This window comes from Conger conger, chromosome 6, assembly GCF_963514075.1.
Source record: "Conger conger chromosome 6, fConCon1.1, whole genome shotgun sequence".
Classification (NCBI taxonomy): domain Eukaryota; kingdom Metazoa; phylum Chordata; class Actinopteri; order Anguilliformes; family Congridae; genus Conger; species Conger conger.
Genome location: NC_083765.1, coordinates 13,754,458 through 13,780,180, shown reverse-complemented (window position 1 = coordinate 13,780,180; position 25,723 = coordinate 13,754,458). Strand labels below are relative to the sequence as shown.

Here is a 25,723-nt window from a genome sequence, read left to right as displayed (position 1 = left end):
TATTGCCATCGATAAATTCACTATATTCATTGTTATTTTTTTTACAGGCCTATAGTCTGTAAAACGTTTAATCTGAAGATTGATAACCGTCGCTGGTTAATAGGCTATGTACCTCCGATGACATACTTCATAAATATGATACATTAATGTGTTTTGACAATTTTACTACTGGAGCGTCCAATCTACCTAATATGGCGCTTTGTGTTTGAACTTGAGCAGGGTCGACTTAAAACTGGTGTTATTTTTCAGGGACATGATCGTGTGCTTGGTGATCAGTGACCCTAACGAAAAATATTAAGTCTAAAAGTATTGCAAGTCAATTTAAAAAAGCGTACATTTCCGTGAACTCCAAATAAAGAACAACGTGCTATTGTGGTTAGATTGACTGTCCCACTTGCACCATATATAAAAAACCACACCATTATATCACTGTCAGTTGCGCCCTACCGATCTGCTCGCCAGTACTTGTGGAAAGCATTGATTGATATTGTGGCAGTTGTATTAGATTTATGGCAAGATCAATGGATTTTCCACAGCTCAAGTTGGCTCAGTCGCGTTTTGAAGGCATTTAAAAGTTAATAAAAGACAAGGTTTCGTAATGGACAAATTAGTACAACATATTCTGGTTCAGATTTATGGAGGGAGCAAAATGTAGCCTGAATACACGTGCTGGTCGTTAAAGTTAACGTGGCCTATGTCTTTGAATGTTGTAGGCCTATATTGAGCTACCCACACGTTGACGCTCTGTAGCTGGGCCTGTGTATTTACACCCCAAATATTGTATCTGGTCTGAATTACCATTACATAGCCTATAAAATTGTAAAATAAATTTGTGCTTTGGAGGCGTATGGGAGTAGCCGATAGAATCATAATGAAGTAGGCCAACAATCCTTGCCATAGTGCAATACTGATTGCATATATAGGCCTATCGTTTATTATTATTATTATTCCCACACAAGTTAAACCATAAGTGTATAATGAAATTACTGTGTGCACTTACAGTGAATCTGTTCGAGATAGACTGATTTTAATAGGCCTATAATTGTTTTCTATTTGGACAAAGTATGTGGAGAAGTGGCGAATGTTATTTGGAGAAAATAGTCGGACTACTTCACTTGCAAGAGTTCTCATATTTTTCTTGATTATAAATCCTGCTTAACATGTATGATTTTAATATATCTGTTATTACCGGATAAAACACTGACATGTAAGCATTTCTGTTCCTCAAAAGGAGTTGGAGCCGGTTTCTTATTTGTAATTATATAACTATTATTATTAGCCTATTCATTTTGGCTTTGTTGCTGAAATGGCCATGATTTTGTCAATAGGCTATGCATTTAGTCTAATATTGCAATGGGCGGATATATTTTTGTGTCAGATTGTTTCGGCCAGCCATTACTATGCATGGTAATGATCAATGGCTTGTTAACTTAACCCCAGCCTTGTCCAAGCGGGGGGGTGGGGGGCTGGTATCCCCTTCCCCTTCCCAAAAATTAGCTTCAAAAGGGAATTTATCGCTGTTCACTGCGTCCTTAAACTTCAGTAAAATAAAACAAAGTGAGTAAATACATTGATGTAATGTAGTGTAATTAAACACTACTGGGTAAATAATCGATCTACTTTTTAAATGTGAGACAAACTGAATGTGATGATCCGAGTATTACGGCCATCAGTAAAAGTGTTAATTGTCGTCCAGTATTACGGACTGTAATGTAGATTATCACATTAAACATAATTTAATTCAGTCGTGATAATGACATTTTAGTACAAACGTTTTGTATTCATGAAATTATACTGCGTATGACTGTAATAGCATAATGGTTGTAACTTACGTTGTTAAGCTTTCAAAATAAAAATACATAATTCAACGACTTCGGTGCCATTTGTTGGCTATTAGTTTACACCTGTAGCAATACGGTCATTAAAAGCAACAATCATCCTTAATCTGATATATGGAGATTTTAAGAACCTAATAAACTTACAATTACGGTTTAAGTTAGTTGAGGCAGGGAAGGCATCTGTACACACTGAAGTAGGCTGATGTGTAGCCTACTACAAATGAAAGCGACTTCGGGCGTCCTAAAACAATCTCGCTTAAAAGTCTAACTCCTACATCTCTTTGCTTTTAAATTTGCTCGGATAAATCAATGTTATTCACATGATATCACACGCATACTCGTATAGCTCCGCAAGTAGCCTATTGTGTTTTTTTACTGTAATTTATATACCAAAGTCTCGTAAAGTTCTTGTCAATTATATCTTTTCGATTATAACTTGGAGTGACCTACTCGCGTTTGCCGATTATTTGCAGTGTCATACATTGTTAGTGAATATTCCGTTAAAAGAAGCGGTGCATATAATGACTGGATGCACGCGGCACACAGTAAAATGTTCAGTGTTAAATAAGCTCTAGTAGGGTAGCCTAAATATGGTGCCTGTTGGACTCGTCTGTATTCTGTTAGAGATTAATTAACACTTTCTGTGCTCAAGGCTAATGCAGTGGAGATTCTACAGCTACAAAACGGACCCGAACACCTGAAACATTTTTGCGGTAGGAACTTACCATAGCAAGAGATGAGCGCTCCGTTGTGCTCGTTTTCTTGGTGGAGTTTGCTTCCTTCGGGGGGAGTTTTGCAAGAGGATCTCTGCATGAAGAGGTGGTATTTGTTAAAGGTGCCTTCCCCAGAAGTGGCATCCAATGACTGGCATTCCTGCTGGAACGGGCTCCGCGACTTTTCCCCATAAGCCTGACCTTTGTTGGTGAGGAAAGTAGGGCCGTACTTGGTGTCACTCGTTTGGAATGTCCGAAAGGGGTTTGCTTGGTGGTCCCTACCTTGCGGCGCAGACGGGTTATAATATGTATCCATGGATGTCATGTCGCAGTATGAAATGCACGTCTCAGCGTTCATTCCTAGAAAAAAGTCGGGGAAAAAGACGTCCAAACTTTTTTCTGTCTTCCCTTCCTTTTTTGTAGAGTGAGGCAAACAGACGCTCTCACCCTCCTCTCATCTCCCTCTTCCACACTCAGACGAGCAAACACTCACACGCACGCACGCACACACACGCGCGCGCCCTCTCTCTCTCTCTCTCTCTCTCCCTCTCTCTCGCTCTCTCTCTCTCGCTTTCTCTCTCTCTCCCGCTCCCTCTCTCTCACACACACAAACACACACACTTGATTATAAAAGAGGTTCGTGTGTTTTGTAGAACCCCCAAGCTGACCAAATGCTAAAAATGCCCCTTAAGGTTTAGAGGAGTAATGAAGAAAACAAATAACAAATAACTAGCAGCCTAAGTCAGGACAACTCGTTCATCAATCTCTGATTATAAGAAGAAACGTGTTCGTTGTAAATATGTGGGAAATACATGCCTATAATTGGGATATGAATAGACTATAACTGATTGGATTTGAAGAGACCGCTGATTTAATGTTTAGTTAACGATGGTCTTGTTGTGAGATTTTGTCCGTGCTAGATATTTCATATCATTTGAACTGCACTAAAAAGGCTATGGTCTATCTGTGTGCTGTTTAAATATATTTCCGTCACTTCAAATTAAAGTGAACCCTGATGAGACAAATCATTCCGAAAAACGACCGTTAATGATATACGGGCTAGGCTATTTGGCATCACCAGTTCTTGGTGTGCGTCCTACGATTAATTTTGCATTTAAGAAGGATAAAAGAGTAACTTCACAACGATGCAAAAGGCAGAACCATTCATGCGAGATATTTTCATGGGGCCCAAAACCCCCCGTGGCGCCCCATGTCATTTTCAGTTGGTGTACCTGAATTCAGTTAATTTTTTGATATAGCAAAAGCAACAATAAATACAAATAATAATAAATACAAATAATAATAATAATAATAATAATAATAATAATAATAATAATAATAATAACAGTAGTAGTAAGGACTACAGCAGCAATGCATTCTTCTTCTTCTTCTTCTTCTTCTTATTATTATTATTATTATTATTATTATTATTATTATTATTATTAGTAGTAGTAGTAGTAATAGTAGTAGTAGTAGTAGTAGTAGTCGAAGTAGTAGTAGTATTCTTGTTATTGTTATTGTTATTATTATTATTATTATTATTATTATTATTATTATTATTATTATTATTATTATTGACGAAGTATTTATGGTAGGCTGTAATAGATTGGATTGTTGCAGTAATTACACGTGGCTTTCTAAAGGTTCTTGTGTTTTTGGTTCCTAATATTCTTATTTTGTCAAGTCGTATTACATATTGTAGGTTTAACCCTTTGCACATATGGTTGAATGTAGATCAATTGAAGATGCAACAACTGCCTTTTGAGAGGCAGAAACAATGGAACAGGTGGAACAGAATGTCTCGGTTTAAATCAGAGGAAGCCATGATAGGTAACACTGGTTTAAACGGGGGGGAAATATGTTCCGTTTGTACATTCATTGTTGCGTTTCCATTGCAACTGTCGTGTTTCCAGAATTATAAAAAAAAAAAACCAATTGGATCGTTTTTTAAATTGATTAGAAATTACATTTACAATTGCATTGAAATTACATCCCATCATTTCAATTTGGTTAACGTATATTGTGGGCATATATATAGCGTAGGCCTATGCAATAGCCTACCTTACATTTGCTTAAATCGATCGTTGCGTTTTTAAATGCACCACGGCACGTATACAATAATAAAACGCCAACAAATTGCATATATTCGTAACCATAAGCGCTCTAAAGTTATTTCACCTTTTCCTCTCTGACATGTCTTTTGCCGATTCGTGGTTTATTGCCTTAGACTCTTGGTGTAATATTAACAATAGCCTATGTTACTTTTGCTTTCCGGGCGATAAATATTGATTTTCACATACTGTCCTAATCGCCCGTTAACTGTTCTTTGCAGGAAAAAGAACTGCTGCGCCATTTACAAAAAATAAATTACATGATTACTGAGTTTTAAATTAGTGCCTACATGAATATCCAATACCCTGTATGGTGCCACATAATCTGACAGCCAATTCACTCACTGATTGAAAGCCATATGAATTCGATAGTCCGTCAGAACCGAAGGCTTGCCTTTCTCCCTGCGACATCCCCTGCGTGAAGGTAAACTGACCTTTTGTCATCCAAATGGTACATTTGGTCAGATAAGTACATTTAATAAAATGTATGGAACGTAGATAGGCTATTGAAAATATAGACTACCTCTTCCATATCGCACTATACTGTACAATATAGGCTTGCACTGACTTATCAAAAACGATAGCAATAACAATATCTGAAATAAACTGTTTTTTTTATTTGTTTACTACAATGCCTGTACATAGTATCCTATAGTGGTCTATTAGCAGTTTTTATAGCACAGTCGCAAGCATAGGTCTATAGTAGGCTATGCAGTAATTGTTTTAGGCTAAAACACTGACAGTTCTTCAGCTCCCATTTAATATTGATTAGCATTTTAATTTGACTACATTGTAAATAAAACCAATCCTATTGCATTACTTTGTAACCATATACAAACTATCAAAATGTATCGTAGCCTATCTGAAATATGTGTAATGGCAACATTTAAGTTTGCAACGTTGGAGAGGCTGAGGTGATGATTATGTACGGTGTAGAAGTCATAGCAGCCAACGTTAGAGGTCGTGTCAGAGTCGGAATGAAGGATGATGGTACCTAATATCATGATGTTGGCTATATAAAAAAACTTGCTATTGCAACGGCAACTGATTCCACAACACCCCATCCAATTTCAAAAGTTCCATAGTGTCCCCTGGCCGTTGGAAATAGTTGTCGCCTGTGCTGTCACGGCAGAATTTGAGTGTAATCTTCTGGCGAGGCTAGTGCAACATGAGCTTGTGTGCGCATATCCAGTGAGCAGGCCTACTTCCCTCTTTGGACAAGCAGGTGATCGATGGCACAGTTCCCCAATAAGCGCCAGCTGTCAGCTGTTATAAAATAATTAGCTATATATTCTTAACTGTACTGATTCAGATAACCGCCTGAAATAAAACGATAGAACCAGACGCCAACAATGAAAACAATGTTGTCTTGTTTAGACAACATGCCGACAAGTTATATGCAATATTGCTGCCTAAAATGTGAGCTACATACCTCAGTAATAAAACTGGCTAAATGTAAATGTCAAGAGAAAAGAATGTTGAATATGAAGTGGAACAGTGAAAAGGTGCTTTGTGCACTTAAAGGCAGTTTAAAGTCACAGAACACCATTTCTTTCTTCTTTCACTGTTGAGGATAATGGCAATTTCAGTTTGGTCAGGCTGGGGTGAGTTTCCCGAAGAATTTCGTAGCCGTAGTTCATAGTTCGTAGCAGTAGTTTATGTTCAACTGGTTCTGCATGTTTAATTTGTGTTGATTAAAAAGCTATTCGAACTGCCTCAGTAAATTTGGTAGCCTGTCTAATTTCAATTATGTTGAAGAAAGTGCAATTTATTAACAAATCTTGATATAATTTTGATTCTGTATTGTAAACACACCTCTAGAGTTAACTGAAGCGAGGGTTATTTCCAATGAACTCTTTCGAGTTACTCGAGAAAAACGCAAGTGAAATTCTCAAGAGATTCTCAAGTAGTATGTCGTGCATTTCCAAGACATGTCGCCATGGGCGAACTCACCCCTGAACAGCGCGTGGACAGCATTCTATTGTCTTGACTATACCTAGTGTCCAGCTCCGAGCACCTGCACCTAATCTACAAAGTGTATCTACAAGACTTTAGCGCAGCAATCTTCCTCAATTTCCTAAAGAAAATAAATTAAAACGTCACTATCTGGTACTACTTGCACTGTATTAAACGTCTGGACCGTTTAATTCAATATCTGTCGTGTTCATGATGGAAACGCCCAGTGGCCAAATAGTCAATTATCTATTCGTAATGAGAATTGCATTATATAACGTTTGAATTCACAAATGCAAGTATGCCTGTATGCCCTATTCTACATAGCCTACAATAATTGGACAGCTTGATTAATTTGATTTGTTGCATGCCCTGATAATCCGCAGAAGTCCAACCATAGGGAATGTCCAATCTAAAATTGAACTAATTCTACAATTTCCATTTTAGCACGTGTTAAATATCGGAAAATATCAGTTGCGTGTATCCCACCCTTGGACTGGCGATTTCTGGGTGCTTATGTGGGTTTGATTTGTGTGCTGACTTTACTCCCACCCTTTAGTCTTGTAGATTTATAACGAGCGCTTTTCAAATTTCCCGTAAATGCTCACTAATCGCTAGTTGTCTACTTTTTTTGCATTCTACTTCTCAGCCCTTGTCGTTGACTCTTTGCCCCAGGAAATAAAATCATAAAACTGGATCATCTTTTTAAAAATGGAGCCCGCAAATTGTAAAATAAATAAATAACAAAAACTTCCATTCATGTACGTTTTGATAGCCTATTTCCTTCTCTGATACACTTTACCAAAAAAATTACATATCTGTTTCACTGATAATATAATATCTTATATTATAAATAAATAAATAATATTTTGCATTTTATTCAAATACAGCCTTCCCTCACAAACTTAATTCAAGCAATAATTCACTTGTTGTCGCTTTTATGATTTAATTATTATGAATGAACCTATTGTTGATACTACTATTACTCCTACTACTACTACTACTACTACTACTACTACTACTACTACTACTACTACTACTACTAATAATAATAATAATAATAATAATATAACAATAATAATAATAATAATAATAATAATAATAATAATAATAATAATAACAACAACAACACCATTCGTATTGTTATTATTTCATAGTTATCCTATTCGTATTATCAATAATAATCGCCTAAATTCTTTTTTCACAATAATTCAATAATTGTGGCGTAGCCTATAATATCTGTCTGTGTTTTCTGTCAGTGTATATGGTGATTGTGATTATTTAGGTTTCTTATCAATTCTAAGATGAACTTGAATGTAATTTGATTGTGTCTTTTTTCTGCATCAGCATTTGATTTTTATTTTGAATAAATTCAAATCTGTTCCGTCGGTAGGATGCAATTCCGGAAATGGCTCAAACGGAGCCAGAAATTCAATGCATAATTACTCATTATAATTATCATTATCATTGATATTATTATTTTTATTATCATTAGACATATTATTACATGTCTTAATGATACTTAATGATTACGAATAAGCACAGCAATGCCAGTTAGGCATTTAGTCTAGGATTTAGTCATTGCTGCAAATTGGAGTGGTCATCGCCAGGTGATATTCACATATAGGCTATTTCACAACGGTGCAAATTGGTGTGTTTGTTAAATGACTATTTCAAAATGCAAAATGAAACTAATAAAAAATACAATATCGACCATAATCTGCATTTGGTGCACAGGGCTATCTGAATTTGAACAGCAGGTAATGGCTAGCCTATACACACTGTATGCTGTTTAATATTTAGTCTCAGACGTTAAGAGAAAAATACTTTCAGATAGTTGCTACATAGAAAAAGATGCATTGACAGATCAGCTTCAAACAACGCATGTACTATGCGGAATGGGGCCGGCTGAGACGGGGCAGTCCTTGCATGAACCGACTAATTTAAGTGGCGATAACCTGCGATATAGCCAACTAAAGAAAAATGAAAAAGCATATTTAGTGATCCAGCTGAACGCACGTTAAAATTCTAATTCACTTTTATGTGTAGGCCTATACCGTCATCGAGTGATGTTGGCAGACGCATATATTACTGCGTGTCGATATACACTTTAACAACCTTATTGTCATGGTCTCAAAGTTAGGTTAAAGGCTGAGCACGAGGAACAAATAAAATACTCAAGTAAATCAGATTAGGTTTACCCCCAAGGCAATGTTTTTTAAGTCATGCTTGATATGTTGAATAGATCAGAGGTCACCGAGGTGAAAGGTGCATGTTTCTGTCTTTGTATTGATAGGTGTATACGTGCATTAGTTACACACTTCACTGAACACCCACTGTTGATTGATTTTTGTTTGTTGTTGTCTGGTCATGATAAGTACAATATGTGTAGCTAATGGTATTTTAAAATGTATTTCTTAAACTATTTAACTATTTAACTATACATTTTAAGTTTTGCAGTGTAATCTTTTTGTATTACTTGCTAAACTTCACTGTTTTTGTTTGGGGAAATCAATATATTTAGCTACGTGTAAATAATAAAAAGAACTATAATAATAATAATAATAATAATAATAATAATAATAATAATAATAATAATAATAATTTACTAACATTCAACTATGTTCGTAAAGTTCAATAGGAAAACTGAAAATATTTGATTCAATGGTTTCTGAATGGTAGTAACATGCCATTATTTTCTTATTTCAATATAGGACTAAAGTTTTTAATCCTGACATATGTAATACACAAGCTCTCTTCAGTTGTGATGAGAAAATAAGTATGTTTCAAATACCCTCAAACAATGCTTCCAATATATCAAATAATTATAAATGTAACCTTGAACTGAATTAAGCTTGTTTCATAGATCCATGTGTTTTTTTTTTCCCCATTTCTGATACTCGCAAATAACTGGGAATACACAGTCATTTTGGAACAGTTTATTTCTGCACTGTTTTGTTGAGTGTTTGCTTCGTGAGTATCATAATACATTTGCACTGGATGGTTGCATTTTCAGGTTTATGGGCCATATAAATGACTTTGAACAGTAGTTTTTGTTATCGGCTATGCCCACACTGTTTGTTTATTGCCTTTTGGTCTAAGCATGGTGCAACACAAATGTGCCTCCCTCAAACATATCCTGCCGCCATACTCCGAGAGTTTTAAGAGAACTATCAGAGAAACACCAGCTTATGTGGTAAAGAGCGGATTCGCCATGCTACAGGATGTTTATACTCGGCTATGTGTGTTCAAGCCGAAGAAGGATATAAAGATTATGTGGCACTGTGTACTATGTGCTGAGGATGGGACAGACAACTAACTAATCCCCCTGCTACCTGGACATAATTGGTAAATAAAATGTCACTTGCATTATTGACCGCAGTCAAGGATGTGTTGTGTTAATACACAGCACGGTGGTGTAGCCATGTTGTTAGCGTATAGGCTAAAGCGCTTTTCTTGACAGGGAATGAATGTATACATTAAACACGGGACGCGCATGGAGGGCCCACGCTCCAGCAGAACAAATGCGAACCAGCCAGGCAGTTCAACACACATCATCAGACTCACACAGACTCACTTTCTCCCTGATTGCGTATGACGGGCCAGCCATTGAACTAAAAAGGTGCCTGCATGTTTATGCGTTGCTGTCTCTGTATGCCTTTGCTAATTACATTCAGTGAAAGACAGTCCTCATTTCACACGCGAAATGTTTTATTCCCAAGGGACACAATCTTGTTTTTTCATGTTCGTATGAGAACATTTTATTTGATTGACAGACGACCGTAGGGGGTGAGTAAAATGTTCTGTACCGGCACGTGGACATATTGCGCGAACAGGAAGTTAGGGGTATAGGGTAGGGTAGAGGAGAGTGCTAAGTGCATTTTCGACACTCCTCCATCTAGGCTATATGACCTCGTCTGCTGTATCTTACCACAGTCAGTGAAACGTAGCTAATCGCAAATGGTTCTGTTTTAGTGAGCAAAGCCGAAACTGATGGACAAACTGTAGCACGCGGCCCAGTGACAAATATTATTTCAATGAAATAGTGCAGAAGAATGAAAACGTGAATTTAAAAATGCTGCAAAGTGAAGAACTAAGGCAAATATTATGTATTGTGTTTCTGTCAAAGTTGTGTAAAACGGTGCGGAAACTGATTTAGCATTGGCTATCTATTAGATGATGTATAGGCCTAATCGGTTGAATATAATTTAAACCTAGTCTATTTCTAAATAATCCTTATATGTGTAAGCTCACGTGAGTGTTTTCAGCTTGGTCGGAAGTGCTGGAAGTCACTGGTCTAAATTTGAGTCTGAAAAGGCTACTGGAAATTGATATTTAAAAATAACATAGTCTACATTAACGGAAATATTAATTACAGAAATTGTAGGCCTATGGCATGGAAAGCAAAAACGTCTAGGATATTTAAAAAATAATTTAAAACGATTTCAAATTAAGCAAAATAAGCAAAAATACGACAGTTTTTCCCTATTAGTCATCATATGTGAGTGTAAATAATTGATTCCAATACATATAATGAGTTGTTCTCTGTGCCGCTGTCATATCAAAGGCCCGATGCGAGATAGGTTGGCTATACCACAGTCAGTCAGCAATCAGACTTTCCCTAAGTGTGAAAGCAATTGAAAACAGGCGGGAAAAACACGACCCACGTCGCCTGTTGCGTTCATTTCTGACATTAATTCCTGACCTTGCTACCGAAAGAGGCACAGTCTCACCTCTGCTCTCTATTTCCCCCGGGTGTGCGCCGAAATGTTCGCATACCAAATGCGCGAAAGGCCTGAATAGTGGCTTGAACTGTGTACGAATTTCTGCCCCTAACACCATTTAACGGCTTCTTTGGGCAGAGATGCCATGGGTTTTCAGTTCGCTCTTCGGGGCTCCACAGAAGGCCCTTCTCAGGCCGCTTTGGTGGTCTGGTCATATTTCTAAATGTAATATAAATTAGGTGAAAACTTTTTATGTCAGCTTTAGCCATTTATTGTTGGTCCACTTGCGTTCTGTTCACAACATTTTTTGACACCAGGGGCCAGCTTTGTTGTCTCAATAAACGTCAGAAACATATTAGTTAACAGAATGGGATGTCTCTGTTGACTAATCTTGCGTGCCATGCTGGTATATTGTACACATGCTTGCCAATCAGGCACTGACAGCCAATCGCATGCATTAACTCTCCGAAAAGGCTTTTGATGGGCAATGCTCTCTTACTTCAGATTGAAACCTTTATTGTGCTGGCTGCTGTTAAGAAGGATTAGATACGCGTTGCTCTGTGCTAAATAACACGTTACATTACATACCCCGGCCGATATATGAAATAAACGTATGTTCTGTATTTCCGCTGGTATATAGGCCTGTTCACAGTGTGGTTCCGCCTGGCCGCAAGCACCTTTTCAGCTTGTTTTATTCCAGAGAAAAAACGTGTCTTGGTGGCTCACTCACAGTAATTGTTGTATTATAAAAACCAGAGTCGCCCTCGCGCTGTATGGAATCGAGGACAAACATGTTGCATATAGACAGAGGGGTGATTGCGATGAAAGGGATACAATAAATATTAAAAAATGACGGTTGTGGCAGATATAATATTGAAATTACGGTAATTCATAAACAGGTTTTTCTATATTTTTTGTTAAATTAATGATTTGATATATTATTATTGAATGCACTGAAATAAAGCCGACTGGAGGTTTAATTACCACTAATAATGTATATGTATGTAAATGTAATATAGCGATGGCTTCCTATCATTTAACTATCATTTGACTGATTTTGTGATGTAGATGTGATGATTCAGATATCTATGTGTGATATAGATTAAGATGAAGTATTTGATCTGAATCTTTAATTAATTTCATGTAAAATTTTAATGAATTAGATTTATGTTTATATGTTGGCTACCACCCACCCTTCCAAAAAAACGTTTATAGCAAATTTACACCTGAATTCTTTTCCTAACAGCTAAAACTGTTCATTCCAGCTCTTAGACGTTTTTTTTCTGTTTTAATTTTGACCACATGACTTCAAAAAAGACTATATTTTTGACCATTAAAGATCTGAAACCCTGCGACTTTTCTGTGGTGTATCTTATGTTCTAACATTTCTAATTTCTTCTTTTGTCTTATTGTACAGTTTAGCCATTGTAGACCTATGTTGTTTGAACAGAAAATGAAGATGGCTGTGCAGAGATTTAAATTCTATGGTGTCTGACTATTTTTTCTTGTACACAGATGTTCTTTGATTGACTGCATCTGCTTGTGGCATTAGGGTACAATAGAAATGTTCCTCACATAGCATTAACCAAAGAGTGATATCAAGTAAGTAAAAACGTCTGCTTGGTAGAAATGTTGACAAATTTGCTGATTTATTAAAACATGAAACTGCTTTTTAACTGCATCCACCAGCAAGCAATATACCGCTTAAATATGGACTACCTCTCTGTGGTCTGCACTCATGAGCATGGAGTCTCGTTCATGACTACAATTAGAAATTTTCTCAAAATTTAAGAAGGGAGTCATGTGGAATTGGGGGTGGAGACTGTGCTCCATTTTTCTGTCTACTGAGAGTCATTTCTGCATTTATTTTCTCAAGGAACTATTTTAGCGACGTTTTTGATTTGTTTTTGGTTATTTGTTATTTAGCGGATACTTTTATCCAAAGTGACTTACAGTTGATTAGAATAAGCAGGGGATTCCCCAATTCCCCCTGGAGCAATGCGGGGTTAAGGGCCTTGCTGAAGGGCCCAACAGTGGTGCAGATCTTATCGTGGCGAAACCAGGGCTTGCACCACCAACCTTCCAGGTCGCAGTCATGCACCTTTGCCACCAGGCTTCATGCTGCCCCACAAAACATGCTGTTTTTATTTATGTTATTTTATTGTTTGGGGGACCCTCCAGCAAAATGCTGTGCCAATTCCCAGAATTGCCCCATCCCCTTCCTCAAAATAATAATGAATTCATTTGTCCACCTACTGTAAACCTCTGTTTGTTGCATTTGCTGTGAAGTGTGTGTGTTATGTGGTTGTGTGTAATGCATAACAGCCATGCCAGCTGCATGCTCAAGCATTCGTTTCCACATCCTAATTTAAGTAAGTTAAGGAAATAGCTCCTGTAGGTTCCTGTGTAATATTATTTATCTGCTTGTTTCTGGCATCCTCTTTGTTTGATGAATTTATAGTTTTTCCACCTCTTACAACCTCTTCCACCTGCACTCAGAAAAAAATGGTTCCAAAACGAGCCCTATGATTCCATAAAATAATCCTATCTAGGTTCTTTGTCTGGGAGCTTTCACACTTCACACCTATAATAGAGGATTAAAAAAAACGAACGAATAAGGGATCATCAAAGAGCCCTTTTTTCTGAGAGTGTGGTGTCCTTATCTCTCCCTCTTCTGTCCTCCTAAGATCTTCTCTCGAGCAGGTGCTAGTAGCTGAGGCTTCATCGTGAGCCCTATTTCAGTCTGTTGGTGATAAAATACAGTAGTTTCCCCCCTAAAGAGGCCAGTCTGTGCTGTGGAGCAGTTGCACTGTAGAGACCAGTTTGATGTTTCTGTACACTGGGATGGATTCATGTTGAAGTTCTGTTGGACTGGAGTGTTTCACCAGTTTGTTGGGGACTGGAACCAGTTCCCTGAAGAGTCCTGCCTTGGTTCACTGACATGCATAAAGTCTGGTGACTTTCAGGTTTATTACTAAAGACATTCATGATACATTCTGCTTTTTTCCTCCCTAGTATCTGGAAATGGTCTCTTTTAATCAGCATCGAGCCCCTCTGCTTGTTTTCACTTCTGAATGCATTCATTTTTTTTTTGGTTTGTTTTAACAAGCTCATCATCTCCAAAAATACATTTCCTGCATTCAATGTAATCAATGTCAAAACTGATGCATTAGAACAGATCTTTTGCAGGGCACTTGCTTGCAAATCAGGGAAGTTTGCCACTCAGTCTCTGTGGACATTTTACAGGAGAGTAAAATGGTGATTGTGTATCTCTTTAAGAGGTCATGCAGCAGTAACCAGAGGAACTTAGTCAACTTAAACACACCCTTCATTTAACAGAAGGACAGTTTTGCATGCGCTGTAAGAAATGACACTCATATTTACTCAATAAAATTAGCTATGTTAGATTAATCAATAATATTATGTGTTATATCCATTCAATCAATAATATTGTGTTATATTTATTCAATAATAATACTTGTAATCTGTCAACTGAATTTTATTGGGCAGATATGGTATATAATATGAATTATTTACAGTGTACCTGACTGGCAGACACAGACACAGTCCTGCGACTATAAAGCCAAACTTAGTGAGTCCCCTTAGTGACTGAGCCACTTGTGAGCTAGGCAGTGTACTTTTGAATGTATACACTTATTTACAGGAGGAACAGATACCTTTGCATAATGTATTTTTTATCAACTATTGAATGTTCATTTATTTTGGGATAATCAGAAATAATGTGATGGACACATCAAAGGGCAAAGGATTCCGTTGACAAGCAGAAATGCACAACAGGAATACATCCCTTGTCTGGCTTGTTCTTTGTTTGTCTGGCATTTCCTGTCTATGTTGACTTCAGCCGTTGACAAGCTTTTTATGTGAAAACACTATACACACTGCAAACAGCCCTCAGTTTCTGCCTGGCTTCTCATTATTTCCTAATGGCGTGTACACTGTAAGTCACCCTGGGTCAGAGTGTCTGCTATACGAATGGAATGTAACATAGTACGTAAATTGTAAGAGTTTGAGTCGGGGTGGGGATTCCTTATCCTGAAATGCTGCTTTCCTGGTGAGGTCTAAAAAAGACAGAAACAGCCTTTCCTTCTTCTTGCAGCTTTCCTATGGCCCTAGGCTCCGTCCTCCCTTAGAATGCCTCCATGGAAGCTCTGCCAGGAGCTGGCGCTGCCAGAGTCTGCTCCAGTTCCCCCAGCCTGGGTTCCTCTTTATATTTAACCCCCCCGCTGGTGTGCCAGTAGGAAACGGAATGCCCCAAAATAAGCAAACAACTTCAGATAGCATTTAAATTAGGTGTTATGATTTTGTTTGTAACTTGCTTATTCCACAGCGCAGGTATGGCAGAATGAAGTGGTCTGTGTCACAGTTGTGGAGAACGGAGTGCCTTGCAGTCTGACTGTGTCAGCTGTACGTGAAGTGGTACACCCCAATGCAGTGACTGCTCAGCTCAGCCAGTGGACTTAAAGCGCAGTCTAAATAAGCAGCAGTCGGCAGAGCATTCTTGCCTGCACTCTCCAAAACTGAACAAGGATGCTGCAACAGCACATAAGCATGATGAGCCATTTTGAACTGGGATATAAGAAAATAAATATGTGAAAATAGCTGTCAAAATAAGGGAAGAGAAGCCTTCTGTACTGACCATAAGCTCACAGAAACACGAAGGACTCTCCAGAGCCTTCTTTAATGACAGGTGAAGGTAATTTGTACCCTTAATTATGAGAAGTACAGACAGGAAGACCTAGGGCAATAGAAGAACAATCTGAGCACACACAGTTTTGGTATTCGTGGCCTGACAGGAGGAGGGGCACTGCCACTACTCAAATGCTTCAGCGGTGATCTAAATTGTAAACAGTGGATGGTGTTAATGAAGTTAACCATTTGTGTAAGCAGAGGTGATCTTTTAATAAATCCACTAATTCTGAGTGCTTCCTCTCCATTTATAGCTCTGTCATGTATGGAGGCAATGTTGAGCCAATGAGCAGGGACCTCAGCAAAGTACACATCTCCGCCCCTCCACACACCCATCCCTCCACCTCTTTCTTAAACTGTTATTTGTTGTATGGTTTTAATTGAGCAGATGGAAGGGTCTACTATTTCTGTCTTTGGCATATTAAATTAAGGAAATGGAAGAGACATCCACCCACCTCTTGGCCTAAGAGAGGAAGATTTCACTGGGAGCTATAGCATTGTGGCTGAAGTCCCTTTCTTCTCCACACTGACAGCCGTAAGACATAAAGTCATCGTCTGCAAGAGCAAGAGGCGGCTTCCATTTTCAGACTTTCCCCTCTGTCGCAGAAACGTGGCACTCTAAATAAGCCAGTGTGTGCACCGCAGAGTATGGCTTCCGTTCCCATTTTTAGTTAGCATGTTATGACTAAGCAGGTCATGAAGCATTGAGGATAGATGTCAAAACCAATCAAAGGAAAAGGCACTGGGAGAGGAGGGTACCCCCATCATTCTGTCAGAGCTAAGACACTGTTTGCTCTCACTTCGCCACCTGGTTTCTGTACATAGCCTGAACGGTAAACAGCACTAATTGCCCTCAAATAAGTTTCAGAATGGATTAACATGGTGTGGATGAAAAACAGGCCCAATGTTCAAATGGTCTGTTTGTTTTTTTTCCCCATGCATGTCAAAATACACGGCATGTCATGTATACAACACACACTTGATATGAGACGGGAGCTTCAGGACAGAATTGGGGAGTAGAGAATGTTGGGTAGACGCTTTGGGTGGTGGAATGTTGGGTAATGGTGTTCAGTAGTTGAGCGTATGGGGTTATTTGACTACGCTTGTCCTTTTTTGGTATGGTATTCCTGTCTGATCGGCGCAGCATTATGTTTTGGGTTTTTATGAGATGTTTCGAGGGCTGTTGTTCCACATTTATGGTCACTTAACAATTAAAGTCTAGGATATGTCACGGCATAATTTGAATGCATTCACTGTAATGTTAACTTAGTTTCACAGTTAATTAACCCAATTTGTTAGCAAAGCATTTCCTCTTCTGAGGTTAAAAATGGGCATGATTTAATTTTAATTGCACATCCAAAATATGAAAATGTACGTAGTGTATGATGTCTGTTTGTTTGTTGTTTATCAGGGTTGTACTTGATGGGTTGTGTTTTTGTTCTTGCATACCTCTGATTTACACAGACCACTGCCTGAGGTTTGTTTTGTTCAGACGACAGAACATGGTAGCATGAAACATATCACCATTACATGGAATGGGCTGGAGCACCACAGATCTGTATGCCTTTTTCTTTAAGTGGAGAACACATCACGGCAAGAGGAAAACACATAATGTTTAGAGGAAAATGCGGCATCAATGACCTGCTAAGCCCCCCCCCCCCCAAAAAAAGAAAACTGCGGTCTCTCTCTCTCTCTCTCAGAAGAGAACGGTATGAGGAGAACTCTTGAGTATTGGTAGTTGAACTCTTGAGTGAGTCCGAGATTGTCCACTGTTACAGAGTTGTATGGTGGCTGTTTACAGAAAACTGCAGCAGTCAGAAATCGGGTAGTGTCAGGATTTGTCCTTCCTGTGGCCCTGCCAGCCTGTTATTCAGCGTCTGATTAATTTAAATTAAGAGGAATGTTGAAAATCCCTTAAGCGGCAACTGAATTTTAACAAACATGCTTCAGTCTCTCTGCATCATCATCATAAACCCACAGGGGTGGACTTTTATGAGGCCTGTCCAGCCAATCCCTGATTTTCAGTGCTGAGACTCACAGCGTGGCCCATAGTCCATGACCATCCCCCTATTGGTCGGTACATAGTTGGCGAGCAACAGTGCACACTGCTCCTGCATCTTATTGGTTGATGCATAGTTGGCTAGCTTCAGTGTGCACTGCTCCTGCATCCTATTGGTCGATGCATAGTTGGCTAGCTTCAGTGCTCACTGCTCCTGTATCTTATTGGTCGATGCATAGTTGGCTAGCTTCAGTGCTCACTGCTCCTGCATCTTATTGGTTGATGCATAGTTGGTGAGCTTCAGTGCACACTGCTCCTGTATCTTATTGGTTGATGCATAGTTGGTAAGCTTCAGTGCGCACTGCTCCTGTATCTTATTGGTCGATACATAGTTGGTGAGCTTCAGTGCTCACTGATCCTGTATCTTATTGGTTGATGCATAGTTGGGGAGCTACAGTGCACACTGCTCCTGCATCCTACAGTGTCTCCTGGGAAAGCAGGGCTTCTGTCTGCAGGGCATTATCAGTCTCACAGCTCAACAGCAGCGGTTCTGGTTCTGGTTCTGGTCAGACTGTGGTCTAAAGGCCCCAGTCGCTGTAGTGCGTGGAGCTCCGGTCAGCGGACTGAGTGAGGAGAAATGACAGCAGTCTGGATGAGCTTCAGAGGACATGTGCTGCTCATCTGCTCCTTCTCAAATGTTAAAGCAACGGGACAGCCCCAAAATTGCTTCGGAATTTAGAAGAACAAGCAAGCCAAACCAAAATAAGGTTAAAAAATAAATAGCTGGAGCACTTTCAGTACAGATCTCATGGTGTTGGTGTCACAGGAGGTTTTGCGCATTGGACTGTGTATGGAGGCATAAGGCGTAGCACATTCACACAGAAATGGGTATCAAAGAACACAGGGTCTGAAAAGTTAACTTCATCGCCCTTTATTGCTTTTAGCTTGTAAAAACCCACTGCAGATATAGAGAATGCACCATGAACTACACTTCTTGACCAAGTGAGGAATAAAAATGTTGAGCTCTCGATTCGCCATAGCAAACAGATGGTGGGTCTGGACCGCATGGCCGCCGTGGTTCTGGCTGTGTGAAGCATGACGTGAGACTTCGCCACAGGCCTCTATCATCCCGTGTGCACATCGTGTGCTGCTTATGGGCGCTTCATTTGTCTCCATTTTGGCTCTGTGTGTGACGCAAGCTCCCACTGATGAATCCAGGTTCCTACGCGACCCCTGACCTTCCCTAACCCCTTTGTATCCCAACTATCCCACCAGATTCGCCTTCTCCCTTGGGGTGAAGATGCACCCTTGTGCTATTTTGAGCTCAGCTCCAGATTTTTAACTCTGGACGAAATTGGTTTCACATGAACGGCACACAGACTGCGTCAGCAGATTCTCTGATCAAATTAAACAGGGGAGGGCGGGGCAGTGGTTGGACTGATCTTTAATTTAATAAACGTTTAACTAATCTTGGCAAAAGAAGAACTAAGCTGCACCCACCTCCCCCCCAACCCCCTCTTTCATGCATCAACAACACAGGACACACAACTTCATTGGAAACTGTATACCCTTATATAGTTTGAATACCCTTCAGACTGTAGGAGTATTGACTGTGTAAATGGAGAGGTAAAGCTGAGTATTTGCAGGGTAAACCTGGGCGTCTGATTGCATTGAACATGATGTGAAAGATGTCTACCCTCCCAACCAACTCGCCTGCACCTCTTCATGCCCCAGCCCCCACCCCATTCAATCTAAGCCAGCCTCCCTACGCTCAAATTTGGGGGGCTGGGTGCCCAGGACCCTACTGGTCCACAGATGAAAGTTTATTAGGATTTGTAAAAAATGTGTCCCATATGTGTCGACTGGAGTCTGGCCTTGATCTCAGGATTCCTCCTTTAGCGATATGATCAGTGGGAATTATCCCACCTCATCAAATTCAGAGCACGCCCTTGTGTGTGAGCTCCACGGAGGATGGGGGGCGGCCGCACCACACAGGGAGATGTCTCTCTGGAATGGAGGGCTCTGCCAGTGGAGCCCGGCCAAGATGGCCGCCGCGGTGGTGATTATCATTCTGCGTTATTTAGCGGTCAGGGCTGGTGTGGTCCACTCTAATAAGGTCCAACTCATGTAATCTGGCTATTCCTGAATATCTGCTCTGGTTTGCTTAGAGAAATGGGGAGAGCGTACAATACAGTACTGCAGGTAAAAGCAGGGATGATCAGGATGCTATGTTACACTGCACTGGTGCAACATGCGTAACAGTCATAGCTGTGGGAACGACGCTTAAATGAGTGAAAAGTATAGTGTACATTTTCATTCCACACCACACTACAAAATGTGTAGACCTCATAGTCCACTGGATTACAATGAATGCCAAGAGGTGGAACAACAAATTTGATCAGTCACAGAAACTTGCACAGCCACTGGTACGTAAATAACTGGAGCTGAACACGTTTCTCTAACCATGTACCTCCCACAACCACCCATTTGCCCCATAATTTAGATCTTACAGCAGCCATCTTGAGTCAGATGGCTTATGGTGATGGCCCTAAGGATATAGTTTATGTGGTCTATAGAAAAATATTTGACACTTTTCTTTTTTTTACCCCACTAATTTACGTGAAGTATTTAGTATGTTATTTCATATAACATAATAGCATAATAACAGGGTGCCTCCCTGTACCCCATGTTATGGTCTGTTAGCTATCTTTCAGTGAGGTTTACCTCCTTCCAAGTGAGACATTGAGCAGTAGTTTTTGTGGTGAGATTCTTTGGGTACCCATCTTTGCACTGAAGTGTGTAGGATTGCTTTTGGAATGGGATGTAAGATGGACAAATTTTCCGCTTCAAAGGGCTTCTTTTGAAGCAGCGAATGTGGCATGAACACAATTATTTTTACGTGCATTTTTCCACCAATATTGGCAAATGTTACTTTTCATCTTAAATTCAATAAACAAAGAACGCTGCAAGCATTCAAGGTCAGTAACCAATAAGCTGAAAGGTTCATCATATTAATGGTTTGTAATAGCTTGAAGACCACTAGCCACTAGTCAGACTTCGATGTAGATATTTTTATTTTCTGATACCGTGTTTGGGAAGTAAAAGTGTCTACAGTTCGCCTTTAATATTTTTGTAATTTGGGGGACAAGCAGCAGGGGGTTGGCATGAGGGTGGGTGGGAGGGGATACATTTAAACAATGCATTTCATGTATATTATATATTTTGCAGTGTAAATGAATTATTTCACTAAATACAACATCTTGAAAATGGATGAAATTCCACTTCATGGAGTCTACCTAAAGCTGAAGAATGGATACACTCTGAACATACTCTACCACACTACCAGCATTCATTATAGCCTGGATTCACATGTGTAATGCTGGTTTCTCTATGAAATGGCTGGCAGATAGCAATTTAGCTGGCAGTTGAATACATTATTAAACATATCATGCAGTTAACCATCTTTTTATATGTACTGAAGGAAAAATGAAACACAAACTCAGACGTGTGAGAGCTGGGCAGTGCAGTTGACACTGATGCCATACACGGTGCTAATTCTGCACTTATTTAAGTCCTTATGCCAAACTTGTTGCTGAGTGGATTTCCTACATGACACATTGTCAACATGGGAACAAACAGAACGAGGGTGCCAAACCAGTGAATTTCGGGTAGAGCTGTTTCTTTTTTTATTATAAAATAAAATAAAACAAAACTGTTTTTGTGTATGAGTGGGAAGGACTGGTGTACAGATATAGAACTTTGCTCGGAATCATTACATTTTTTACAGAGGTTCACTTTCAAGGGCCGCTAATTGGGAGAAAATTGTTCTAAGATGGCCGTGTACTGGACACATTTTGTACATGCTCACCCAACTTGAAATGAAATAATTAAACTTCAGTATCCTTTGCTCTCACCTTGTATTAAATTCTACCTTCCACCAACTTCCTCCCTCCCCTGCGTGCATCTCAACTGACTATCTGCTAGAATATACCAAAACATTACATGAGTTTACTCTGAAAAAGTCTGATTTTATTATTTGCTATTATGCAGTAAAATATAACACTGTCACTCATAGGATGCCACAGCCATGGAACCTGTTTTCAGGTGTGATCAGGAAGTGCTAAACTAAGGGAAAAAGGAATAGTCTGTTGTGTCGTTCAGAAAGAAACATCTAAACATTAAATTAATAAACTGTAGATGTGATATGTTCCTAAATTAGCTAATTCAATTAAAATGGAATTTTAGGTCTAAGAAATTGAAGTTGTCTTTTTCCACTGCAATATATTATCGGTATTATTTAAAAAAATCGGATGATCAAATACATTTACATTTACATTTTAGTCATTTGGCAGACGCTTTTAATCCAAAGCGACTTACAAGTGCATAGGTTCTACCACAAGTCAAAGCATCACATCCAGAACTAGAAAAATACACCTGGACTGCTGTTCTAAACATATAGTCGTCATCATAAGTGCAATTTTTTTTTTTTTTTTTTTTTTTTTTTTTTTTTTTGGGGGGGGGGGGGGGGGGGGTTAGACATGGATAGGGGTATCAGAAGGGGGGGGCGGGGTAAATCAGGAGGGGGGACTAAGGTAGAGTTTGAAGAGGTGTGTTTTGAGTCTGCGTCGAAATAGGGGGAGGGATTCTGCTGTCCTGACAGTGGTAGGCAAGTCATTCCACCACTGAGGAACCAGAACGGAAAACAGGCGTGAACGTGCAGCTCGACCGCCAGGTGCCCGTAGAGAGGGAATCGTAAGGCGACCAGAGCTGGCAGACCGGAGTGGTCTAGCTGGGGAGTAGGGAGTGATCAGGGATTGTATGTAATGTGGGGCAGTCCCCTTAGCAGCCTGAAATGCCAACACTAGGGCCTTGAATCGGATGCGTGCGGCAATAGGAAGCCAGTGGAGGCCAATGAGAAGCGGGGTGACATGAGCCGACCTGGGCTGACTGGTGATCAAGCGGGCTGCAGCATTCTGGACCAGCTGGAGGGGCTTGATGGCGCACGCTGGGAGACCGGCTAGGAGGGAGTTGCAGTAATCCAGGCGGGAAATGACGAGCGCCTGGACTAGGAGCTGGGTGGCTTTCTCCGTCAGGAGATGACGGATGCGGCGTATATTAAACAGAAAGAACCTGCAGGTTCTGGCAGTGGAGGATACTTGTGGAGCCAGGGAGAGGCAGTTATCAAGAGTCACCCCAAGATTCTTTGCCGTACGGGAGGAGGAAACTACAAAGTCCTCCACAGTCAGTGAGAGGTCGATTGACGGAGAGGACTTAGCAGGGATGTAGAGAAGCTCAGTTTTGGCAAGGTTGAGCTTCAGGTGATGGGAAGTCATCCATGCAGAGATATCAGCCAAGCAGGCAGAGATCTGTGTGGTGATTTGGGTGTCAGGGGGGAAGGAAATGAAGAGTTGGGTGTCATCAGCGTAGGAGTGATAAGAGAAGCCGTGGGAAGAGATAACAGAACCAAGAGACATGGTGTATAGCGAGAAGAGGAGAGGCCCAAGAACCGAGCCCTGCGGGACTCCAGTTCGTAGGGGTTGAGGGTCGGAGAGTGCGCCCCTCCAAGTCACCTGGTAGGAGCGACCAGAGAGGTAGGAGGAAAACCAAGCGAGTGCAGAACCTGTGACACCCATCCCAGTCAGCGATGAGAGCAGAATCTCATGGTTGACTGTATCGAAGGCGGCCGACAGGTCGAGGAAGATGAGGACAGAGGAGAGGGATTTTGCTTTAGCAGAGTGGAGTGCCTCAGTGACCGCGAGCAGGGCGGTTTCAGTGGAGTGGCCACTCTTGAAGCCAGACTGGTTGGGGTCATGGAGATTGTTGTGGAGAAGATAAGTGGACAGTTGGGAGCAGACCGCCCGTTCCAGGGTTTTAGCGAGAAAGGGAAGAAGATGTCCATCTCATCCAAAAAGTTCCCCAGAGGACCCGGGGGGCGATAAACAACAATGATAAACAGTTTGCACGGCAGAGTAACAGAAACCGCATGAAATTCAAAAGAGGAGAAGGAGAGGGATGAGGAGAAGACACTAGATCTCCATGAGGATGAGATTAGGAGACCTGTGCCACCTCCTCTGCCAGAGGATCTGGGTGTGTGGGAAAAAGAGAAGGCAGAGGAAAGGGCAGCCGGGGTGGCCGTGTTCTCAGGTGAGAGCCACGTTTCAGTTAAAGCAAGAAAGTCAAGGTTGAGGTGGGAGGCATAGGCAGATATGAAGTCTGCTTTCTGGACGGCGGACTGGCAGTTCCAGAGGCCACCAGCCACACAGAGATCAATACCAGGGGATCTGGGAGGGAAGATGAGGTTAGAGATATTCTGCCCATGTTGGCGGGAGGCGAACCTCCTACCTGACTGGGACCTGGGGAGAGGAGAGAGGACAGGGATGGGAAGGAAACACATGGAGGGAACTAGGGAGGACAAGGGGAATACTACACAGTGGAATGAGGGCAGGCAGCAAAAACAAAATCAAACATCAGGCTCTCGAACAGCCTTGATGGACACCCGTAGATAGACACCCTCAACTTTGTACACCTGCGACTTCGTACGCCGAGGCAAGTAGCCGAGGCTGCCGCACACAGCTGCCGCTGGTGCGCTACACAACTGCTTAAATAACACTGACGCTGAATACAGAAAATGCAACCAACCCACTGCAGAACACTAATGCACACTGAAGTGAGTTCAGGTGTGCCAGTAATTATACCCTGAGCAGGGTGCAAAGTATTGGCTCCTCCTACAACAAAAGCTGTGGCCTGCCAGCCAGTAAAACAATAGCCTAACTTAATAGCCTAGCTTACCTGAGAGAAACAAACACCTAACCCAGTTTCACTGAATCTAAATAAACACCACTTGTAATAGCTAACAAACAAACAAGTACACAACAGAACACTATAATGACAACTAAACTGAATTTAGAATCAGCAAGCAAACAAATAATACTTAACTAATCCAGGAGAAAATGCAACCAACCCACTGCAGAACACTAATGCACTGCAGAACACTAATAGGCCCTAGTCCTTATCTTTGTTGTACTGAACAGTTGAAATTGTACTTCCCTCTATGGTCTTTCAGCACACTTATCCTCGGGTATTGGTTTGCACTTTGCACTTTGTTGTACATCGCTCTGGATAAGAGCGTCTGCCAAATGCCATTCATGTAATGTAATGTAATATATTTAGATCTGGTAGGATTCAGCTATTTTTGATAAAAATGTAAATTTTTTAAGAAGGTTAACTATTTTGACATTATGAGATGGTGAAACCTGCCGGGATTCATTATATTCAGAATGTTTCAGCGTAATTGCTCGGACTGCTGTTGCACTTATAAAATAAGCTGTTGGTAGTTACATGGAGTGTCCATCTTGATAATAGAACTGAATATTATCATCATGATCGATAATTCTTAAAGGGAGGTGTTGGTGATGGAAATAAAATAATGGAAACCTGTAATTCTGCCAGGCCTTCATAAATTTGTGCAGTGCATATCAGCCCCTGAAACTGCTTCTCAGGCAGTGATGTTCAAAGATGTTCAAAGATGTTCAAAGTGCACGTTTCATTCATTTTGTCAGGTTGAAGAACAACAAGAATGGTGATATGGTCTCGAGAACACTTAGAGCTGCGATCAAATGTGACTAAAATGGGTTTGCTTTGAAAATGAGCTGTAAATTGAACTATAAATTTGACTCCT

The 25,723-nt window shown here is 40.3% G+C and overlaps 1 protein-coding gene across 1 annotated transcript in view; it reads right to left on the bottom strand.

Moving 5' to 3' along the window:
• LOC133131689 (homeobox protein aristaless-like 4) overlaps positions 1–2,909 on the bottom strand; it is a 34,433-nt gene extending 31,524 nt beyond the window's left edge. Inside the window, exon 1 of the mRNA XM_061247094.1 lies at positions 2,564–2,909. Within this exon, the coding sequence (XP_061103078.1) occupies positions 2,564–2,909 (346 nt within the window). The remainder of the gene's footprint in view (positions 1–2,563) is intronic.
• Positions 2,910–25,723: the final 22,814 nt, after the last annotated feature.